This window comes from Arachis ipaensis, chromosome B8, assembly GCF_059453495.1.
Source record: "Arachis ipaensis isolate K30076 ecotype BB chromosome B8, ASM5945349v1, whole genome shotgun sequence".
NCBI lineage: Eukaryota > Viridiplantae > Streptophyta > Magnoliopsida > Fabales > Fabaceae > Arachis > Arachis ipaensis.
The window spans coordinates 464,493-474,061 of record NC_142443.1 but is presented as its reverse complement, the minus strand read 5'-3'; the positions used below and the strand labels follow the sequence as shown (position 1 = coordinate 474,061).

At 35.7% G+C, this 9,569-nt stretch overlaps 2 protein-coding genes across 2 annotated transcripts; both read left to right on the top strand.

The window, feature by feature from the left end:
• The first annotated feature begins 337 nt into the window (after nt 1-337).
• Nucleotides 338-4,524, top strand: LOC107617626 (phospholipase D alpha 1). Its single transcript, XM_016319437.3, has 4 exons — nt 338-637; nt 828-927; nt 1,873-3,772; nt 3,868-4,524. The coding sequence occupies exons 2-4, from the start codon at nt 838-840 to the stop codon at nt 4,299-4,301; spliced, it is 2,424 nt and encodes an 807-aa protein (XP_016174923.3). The 5' UTR covers nt 338-637; nt 828-837; the 3' UTR covers nt 4,302-4,524.
• Nucleotides 4,525-7,841: 3,317 nt separating this feature from the next.
• LOC107616553 (cytochrome P450 family protein) lies at nt 7,842-8,746 on the top strand. The gene is made up of 2 exons (XM_016318505.3): nt 7,842-8,219; nt 8,318-8,746. Exons 1-2 carry the CDS (start codon nt 8,075-8,077, stop codon nt 8,545-8,547), a joined length of 375 nt encoding a protein of 124 aa, XP_016173991.1. The 5' UTR covers nt 7,842-8,074; the 3' UTR covers nt 8,548-8,746.
• The last annotated feature ends 823 nt before the right edge of the window (nt 8,747-9,569 follow it).

Here is a 9,569-nt window from a genome sequence, read left to right as displayed (position 1 = left end):
TGATATCTTCCTATTACCAAAGATATAAAATAGTTAGAATCTTTAATAAATTATATAGGCTAAATTAAAACTTGTCCATTATCTATTGTAGTTTATAAAAATTGACCTTAAAATGAGGGATACACTTGGCTTATGATTAGGAATCCACGGCGTAACGTGTTGAGATTAGATGAATATAAAGAATAAATAAATAATTAATGGGAGCATTTGCGTGTTAGGGAGTCATCCCATCTTACTTCATTTTTCCGAGCAGATGTGCTGTGCCGACAGCCACGTCCATCTACAACAAAGACCTTTAGTCTCTAAATTAAATGGCTCCAATTTCTGTCTAAAATATGAAAGAGTAATAGATTTAACTCTCTTAATACCAATTAATTTTTTATTTTTTATTTTTTAATTTTAATCAGCCTTGTTGAAATGAGAATGAGAGGGAGGCACATGGCAATTGACAATTGGCAGAAACATCAAGGGATGGAGCCCATCACCCTCTCATTGCCCACATCAATGCAAGCTACTATTATAATCAAATTATTAATTATTTAATTTACATTTAATATTTATATAGTGACTGCTTTTCTTCTTCTTTTCCCCAACATCTCTCTCTTCACTTTCTCTCCTCTCTTCTGCACTGATACCGGTTAGTCTCTTTTCCCTCCTATTCTTCTTCTTCGTGCTTAGATTCGGTGTTTAATCTACGATCTACTCTTACTCTTTCATTTCAACTCAATCTACTCTGCTAATTAAGCACACCTGCTTTCAACTGGTTTTCGATCTTCACTGTGACTGTGATCTGATCTAATCTGATCTGATCTGATCTGTGATTGCAGGTTGAGTGTGATGGCGCAAATTCTACTGCACGGGACTCTCCATGTCACCATCTATGAGGTCGATAAGCTCAAGACAAGTGGTGGCAATGTTTTCACCAAGGTATCTAATCTTCTCCCTCGGTTGAGCCTCTCATTGATTTCATAAACCATTTCTTTAATTGCCTTCACAAATAAAGAAGAAGCGGAAGGAGGTTTTGTTGTAGTCTTGTAGGATAAAGCCATGCCACATGTTTCGGCTAAAGTTCTCAGTGTTACTTAGATTTTGCGGATGACGTGTGAATTCTGATATTTTCTTTCTTTTTTCAACCAAAAATACTATATATACACATCACGACGTTATCCACGGAGGTATATTAATTTTTGGTTAGAAAAAAATACAATCGAAGATTATTAAATAATAATGCGATTGCGATCTTTAGAATTTTGGATCAACTAGACAAACACGATGCCAATTGTTCATTCATCAGTTTTGTTGGGGAAAGATATTGTGATTATAAGTTTATAACACTACTCGTTGCAATCGACCGTTAAACCAACTGTGATCTATGTAGTACGTCCAATTATATGTAGGTTTGCTTATGCACATAGTCTTAAAAAAATGGAAAATAAAAACAGATTCTATTGACGATGCGACTTGTTCGGGTATATGCGTATAGCAGAGTTCCTAATTTCTCTTAAGGCCTCATTTTGATACTTTATTATTCAGTCCCACAGAATAAATTCTATACAATATTTTGCTACTCCAAAATGTTGATTTGTTGATTGTAAGGTTTGAATGGATGGTTGTTACAGTCAATGATCCTGCTTTGAGAGAATTCTCAAATTGTAATTTAATCGGTTCCTTAGCATGAATAAAAATACTGACATTTTGTTGATTCTGCTATTTTTATTTTTCCAACCCCAATAACTGTTACTTTATTATGATCCTCTATCCTTTATTTCACACATGCTGTATTTTATCCAAAAAGGAGAAACGTAAAACTCAAGAATGCTGGAGACTCATATAAATTGTAATGCTAATTGCATATCCATTGCTCTGATTCAGCTGGTGCAAAACATCGAGGAGACAGTTGGTTTTGGAAAAGGAGTTACCAAACTGTATGCAACCATTGATCTGGAAAAAGCACGAGTTGGAAGAACCAGGATTATAGAAAAAGACCATAGTAATCCCAGATGGTACGAATCTTTTCACATTTACTGTGCCCACATGGCATCAAACATCATATTCACTGTGAAAGATGACAATCCCATTGGAGCAACCTTAATCGGAAGAGCATACGTGCCTGTTGAGGATGTCTTGGATGGTGAGGAAGTAGATAGATGGGTTGAGATATTGGATGAGGATAAGAACCCAATTCATGGGAACTCAAAGATTCATGTGAAGCTGCAATACTTTGATGTCACAAAAGACAAGAACTGGGCACGTGGTGTTAGGAGTGCTAAATTCCCTGGTGTTCCTTACACCTTCTTCTCGCAAAGAAGAGGCTGCAAGGTTTCTCTTTACCAGGATGCTCATGTCCCTGATAATTTTGTCCCCAAAATACCCCTTGCTGGAGGCCAGACTTACCAGCCTCATAGGTGCTGGGAGGATGTGTTTGATGCAATCGAAAAAGCGAGGCACTTGATATACATAACCGGTTGGTCTGTTTACACTGAGATAACATTGGTGAGGGATACAAGGAGGCCAAAGCCTGGTGGAGACTTAACGATTGGTGAGCTTCTCAAGAAGAAGGCGAATGAGGGTGTCAGAGTCTTGATGCTTGTTTGGGATGACAGAACATCTGTTCCATTGTTGAAAAAAGATGGGTTGATGGCTACTCATGATGAAGAAACTGAGAAGTACTTCCAAGGAACTGAAGTGCATTGTATTTTGTGCCCTCGGAATCCTGATGATGGTGGAAGCATTATTCAGGATTTGCAAATCTCTACAATGTTTACTCATCACCAGAAGATTGTGGTGGTGGATAGTGATATGCCTAGTGGAGATTCGGGTAAGAGAAGGATAGTGAGCTTTGTTGGGGGTATTGATCTCTGTGATGGAAGATATGACACTCAATTCCACTCACTTTTCAGAACCTTGGACACCGCACACCATGATGACTTTCATCAGCCAAACTTTGCCGGTGCTTCCATCATGAAAGGTGGTCCTAGGGAGCCTTGGCATGACATCCACTCTCGCCTCGAAGGGCCTATTGCATGGGATGTTCTGTTCAACTTCGAGCAGAGATGGAGGAAGCAAGGTGGAAAGGACTTACTCATTCCACTGAGAGAGCTTGAAGATGTCATCATCCCGCCATCCCCAGTAACATTCGCGGAAGATCCCGAGACATGGAATGTTCAGTTATTCAGATCAATTGATGGTGGAGCTGCTTTTGGCTTCCCAGAGACTCCTGAAGATGCTGCCAGAGCTGGCCTTGTTAGTGGAAAGGATAACATCATAGACCGTAGCATCCAAGATGCTTATATCCATGCAATTAGGCGCGCAAAGAATTTCATCTATATCGAGAATCAGTATTTCCTGGGAAGCTGTTTTGGATGGAACCCTGATGGCATTAAGCCTGAGGACATTGGTGCTTTGCATCTAATTCCAAAGGAGCTTTCACTTAAGATTGTAAGCAAAATCGAAGCCGGGGAGAGGTTCACTGTGTACATTGTGGTTCCAATGTGGCCAGAGGGGTTCCCAGAGAGTGGTTCAGTTCAAGCCATATTGGATTGGCAGAGGAGGACAATGGAGATGATGTACAAGGATATAGTTGAGGCACTCAATGCCAAGGGAATTGTGGAAGATCCCAGAAACTATTTGACATTCTTCTGCCTTGGCAACCGGGAAGTCAAGAAGCCAGGAGAATATGAGCCTTCAGAGAGACCAGACCCTGATTCTGATTACATAAAAGCCCAGGAGAACCGTCGATTCATGATTTATGTCCATGCCAAGATGATGATAGGTAACATACATTTGGAATCATCTACATTTCTTTTGATGGTAAAAGGTTTGAGTGAGTGATGGAAACTCTTTTGTTTTGTTATATTCTTTGTGCAGTTGATGATGAATACATAATCATTGGATCCGCAAACATCAACCAGAGATCAATGGATGGTGCAAGAGACTCGGAAATAGCCATGGGAGCTTATCAGCCATACTATTTGAGTGCAAGGGAGCTAGCAAGGGGACAGATCCATGGTTTCCGCATTGCGCTGTGGTATGAGCACCTTGGCATGATCAGAGAATCCTTCCTCCAACCTGAGAGTGAAGAATGTGTCAAGATGGTGAATCAGGTTGCTGACAAGTATTGGGATCTGTATTCCAGTGAGTCCCTTGAGCATGACCTCCCCGGCCACCTTCTGCGCTACCCCGTTGGCGTTGCCGGTGATGGAACTATCACCGAGCTTCCAGGATTTGAGTTCTTCCCTGACACAAAGGGTCGTGTTCTTGGAACCAAAACTGATTACTTGCCCCCTATCCTTACTACTTAACTGATTTCATTTTGTACTTTGATTTGTTCATATACTATGTTACATTATATTATATTATGTAGTACTTTTTTAGTACTTGTGGTTTTTTAATTTAAGTGAGGAATAATTTTAATGTCTTTTAGAGATGGATTGCTAGATGTTAACCATCTGATGTTATGGTTGTTGTCGGCTTGTATGACTTCAGTTATATAATGTGAGATGTAATGTTTCTGGTTTTCTTAAACAGGGTTTCTTTTGTTCCCATATTTGGTTTTTGCGTAACAATGGTCCATTTATGGTACATGGTTTCACCTATTCTATCGACGAAGTGTTTGACATTGAAAATGGGAGCTCAATTTGTTGTCATATGACAACTGCTCTATGCACTGAAAATGAGAATGCAAGCAGGTTATTCGTAAATAAATGCTCTAGAACGTAGTGAGATGCAGCTATTACCGTTTACCATTTTCCCCTTAAAACTTCTAACAAATAATACGTCAAAAATTAATATTAAATTAATTATTTATATAAAATATATATTAAAATACAAAATATAAACAATGGACACAAAATAATTAGTAATTACTACGAATAAATATTTTAACACAATTCAATCCGTCTCTTTTAGAATACTTATATTTCACTTGTTGAAATTAAATACAAAGAGGTGAGTTGCATTTCATATAACTCACAATTTCTGTAGACAATGAAAAATATCCCTTCAATTAAATTGATAAAATTCCAGTGAAGTGATGAGTGATGAGTAAAGCAACCTTGAGTTGATGCTATGGATTATATATGGTTACCCCAAGTCCACCTTGGTGGTGAGATGGCAAGAAGGGTTTCAGAGAATTCCAAATTAACTCTACTACCAATCTAAGTGGACTCTTTTCATTGGCTTGCACCTAATCCAAACTAAAAGAATATACTAGCAGCTCAGCACGTGTACTTGAAATATGTTTTCCTTTTCTTTTCTTTTCTTTTTTCTCCTTAAAATGACTCTTATTTTATCCCTATTTTTTTTATATTTTAATCCTCAACTGTACATGAATAATAGTTCATTTAAACCAACTATATTATTTGTAAGATAACTGTTACTCTTATCGTAATTCACTGCTGCACAACGCTAAAAAGAGCTTATAACCAATAAATTTATAATTTTTTTTTTGAAACACACCAAACTCAACACATTAAAGTGGAACATGACACACAAAAAAAAAAAAACATAAGAAGTTCTTTAATAATTCTATGAATTATCCACTTTTTACCTAAGGACCTCAACTAATAGCACCACACCTGCCAAGTTACTTTACAAAAAAGAAATAAATGCTCAACAGATTCTATCCCCTTGTTACACAGGACACAAATATTATTATTATTAATAACAACTCCTAATCTAGTCAACTTCTGCTTAGTATTAATTCTACCAATTAGCACAAATCATCCAAAAAATTCAATTCTTGGGAATACCAAGCCTCTTCAAATTATACCCTTGTAAAACTATAGTTTGTGATCTCGTCCGACAGCGTCTCCAATTGTATGACCTGCATAAAAAATTTAATAAAAAAGATTCCTTTATTATTAAACTTTTACACTACGTTATCCTCGTTCGCATAAAAGATTTAGTAAAAAAGGCCTCTTTATTATTAAACTTCTACACCACATTATCTTCGTTTACAGATGACAGCTTCACTGACCTTAACCGCTCACGAAGCTGATCCAATCAATTTGCAAGACTTATTATATCTTGGATATGTGATGATCCTAAGACGGACACGTGTTACAGTCGGTTGTACAGTTGAGATAATCTGTTGTTGATGAATAATTGCAGAGCACAACACGCGTCAAACGTAACAGGTCACAAATCATCCAACCGAAGTGCTGCCACTATCGTATAGATTAGACTAGATTGAAGTATGGATTATGGAGTATGAATCCGATGAATGATGATGATGAAAGCGCTGAATGGCATTGCATGCTTATATAGATTGAATTGGAATCACACCTCACACATGTAACAAGTTCACACTCCCTCACGTGGGACAACTCAATTTATGATTCACAGTGTAATAAATATTTAAATTTACGTATCGATCAATTGGTGAATGGAAATAAATACGGTGTTAGAACTGAAGGCGTTCGTTGTTTCCAGGTCCGTTACGATTCTTTTCTGAAGAATGTTAACATCATTTGCGAAACAAGTCACGCAAGTGCCGCGTGAATGAAATATCTGAACACAAACAAAATAGAAATAAATGGAGAGAACAATCAACAAATGTCAAACTAAGAGAGATTGATTTTCATCAAAGACAAAACGTTATGTCTATGTGTAGGAAATATATGACAGGACAATAGTGTGATAGATTTCTTTTCTTTACTTAAAGTAGATAAATTTGTTATGTTTACATCAAGAGTAGAGAAATATTTTTGTCATTTTTATTTAATTTTTATATACTTGCATAAAACTTATCACTTCATTTTTTGTAGGATAAGATTATGTATAACTTTCACTTTAAACACTAATAATTATAAGTATTAGGTGAGATAAAGCTTATAACTAACATGGTTGTTAAACTATTCTTAATTGATATTTAATTGGAAAAGTATAAGGAGCCAATAGAATATTTGTACAATGTGTATAATGGAGATTTAGGGAGTATTAGAAATATAACCATTAGTGTTATCTTTATCCATTAGCTGAAGTTTTTGGGATGAGTGGTATCATGACATGGTATTAGACCATAGATTCGAAAGGTCAAGAGTTCGACCTTTGGTGAACCCCAAAATCAGTTTAAGCTTCTGGGAAGATGTTTATTATTCCTAGTACTTAGATGGTTATTTTAAATAGTATAAGAGATGTTCATTTTATAACTCAATAGTTCATTGTACATATTATACAAATAATCCACTGTCTCCCTACCGAGACTCCATTCAATTTAGAAGAAAAATTTGATGTCTTTTTAGCAGTCAAATCTCAATTCTGTTGAAGGAGAAGTTTGTGGAGGAGTGACCCCACCTGAGGAACACAAGGACCCAACGCAAACCGCAACCGCATTTTAGCATCCTCTCCGTTTTATGAATTTATCTCCAATTTTGTTCTTAATTAGTCTTACTAATAAATGTCTTGAAAATTACTATTAAATTTTGATAAAAAAAAAGTTTTTTTTTTGTTATATTTTCTTAATAAATACAGTTTTTAGCTAATTTGGTTGATATTATATAGAGTATATTAGGTGATAAATATTTTTTTTATTTGAATAGGAGTAAAATTTGTAATGAGTTATAACTCAAATGACATAGTCTCTTCATATTCAATAAAGAAGTTGCGAGTTCGAGTCTTCTATCTTTGATAAAAAAAAAAAAATTGTGATGTCTGATTTGGATAAAAGCAAAGAAAAAGCCAAAGACAGAGCAGAGAGGCAATTACAAGTTAGAGTCACACCGCTCCGCCCGACCAAACCTGAAATTTCCTCCTCTTTTCTTTCTCTTTCTCTTCATTTCTGATGAGAGAAATCTAGATACTCTCATCTCTATCAACCAATTAACTACTGCCATTCCTTTTTCTTATATTGACCACAATCCCAACATTTAATTTCCACTTCCTTTTTTCTTTTCTTTTCTCATTTTTTTATATTATTTGGCACCATCTACCCGTGAAGCTTCTTCTACACCTTCACAATCATATTCATAGTCTCAACCACCTCCTTCTCTCTCTCTCTCTCTTTCTATTTATTGTCAACAGCATCAACCCTTCTTCCCCTTGCTCTGGTCAACACACAAGTCCTACATCATCCATGGCTTCTATCTCACAGGGTATTGTTTTCACCACAGCTATGGTTCTCTCTAGCACTGTGCTTTACCTTGCTTTCTCCCGCCACAAGATTCATCATCATTCTCCTCAATCCAACAACCAAATCTTACGCTCTTGCTTGTCTTCAGGTAAATTACAATCATTCACTTCCCCTGCTTCTCTTCTTCACTTCCTTCTTCTCAAGTCATCCACTCACATGATTTTGCTCTCTTTGTTTAATTTCCAGAAGAAAAGAAGAGGGAGAGGAAGCTGAGCAAGAAGAAGAAGAAGAGAGTTCAATTTGCTGAGAACGTCAAAGAGAGAATAGGAAAGAGTGAAGAAGAACAGAGGAAGCAGAACAGAGTATCATCAAGATCAAGCAACTGCAGAAACGTTCGTGAAATGCCAGCTAACAGAATCGCTTTGTATAATGGAATTCTGAGGGACAGAGTTCACAGAATGGAATGTTCTTACTGATGCTTCTAGATTCAAGAACAATCTTGTACATTTATGATGGAATTTTGAAATTATTCACCAAAATTGTACTAACATGCCTATTACTCTGCCCCTCCTCTGTTTTCTTTTATCTTTTTTTTTTCCCCTTATTTTAGTTTTGTGGTGAGGGTGTTAACGTCAAAGGAGTTATATTAAAAAAAATCTGGGGTATTCTTGTGGCTGTAGATACATACTGGACTTTCACCAACTCTGTTTTACAATGAGTTCTAAATTAATTCTATTTCTACTTTTTGTTATTTCATTCTAATGTTTATTAAACGTAAAAGATAAATATGATTACTTATGAGTAGCTTACAATTTATACCTTTGTTTCTATATAAAATATTAATACAACAATTTTCTTAGATGGCACTTAGTAGACAAATGAATCAAATAGTTTGAGGCGAAATCTGTTTATAGATTAAGATTGTTCATTTTTTTTTATTTATTATAGTAATTAGAACTCGTTGTTTTGTCCATTCTTACTATTTTTCTGTGTGGAAGTGTGGGGCCATTCATTACTTTTCCGCCTTTAAATATTTCAGTTCAATGCTCCAAAATGAGTCATTTTCATTATCCATCTTTTACTGTTTCACCGTTAAATTGAAAATGGTAATGTGAAACAGATTTCAATTACAGCTGTGTCAAAAAAGAAGCTGATAATGTGAAAAAAAGTGAGATGAGTCATATGTATAAACTCATAAAGCAACACTTTTTGGATTGTTAAAGAACAAAGTAGATTATGAGAAATGTCATTAATTAATTTAACCTTCCATGCACGTGTAGTCGCATGGTGCTACAAAAATTTTCCCTTTTTTTTAATTTCCATAATGACATCTTCTAAAAATGATATTGTAAATTATAAAATGATTTAACATATTTAATTAAATATATTTAATTGACTCATGATTCACAATATTATTTTTTTCACATGGAGGTAGATGAACCAAAGGAAAGAAATGGGCCATATAACATAAGTACATAACAAGTTAAGTGCATCAATG

Coding starts and splice junctions, on each gene's coding strand:
- LOC107616553 (XM_016318505.3), top strand. CDS start 8,075: ATGGCTTCTATCTCACAGGGTATTGTTTTCACCACAGCTATGGTTCTC. Junction 8,220..8,317: donor ACGCTCTTGCTTGTCTTCAG/GTAAATTACAAT, acceptor TTTAATTTCCAG/AAGAAAAGAAGAGGGAGAGG.
- LOC107617626 (XM_016319437.3), top strand. CDS start 838: ATGGCGCAAATTCTACTGCACGGGACTCTCCATGTCACCATCTATGAG. Junction 928..1,872: donor GTGGCAATGTTTTCACCAAG/GTATCTAATCTT, acceptor GCTCTGATTCAG/CTGGTGCAAAACATCGAGGA. Junction 3,773..3,867: donor CCATGCCAAGATGATGATAG/GTAACATACATT, acceptor TTCTTTGTGCAG/TTGATGATGAATACATAATC.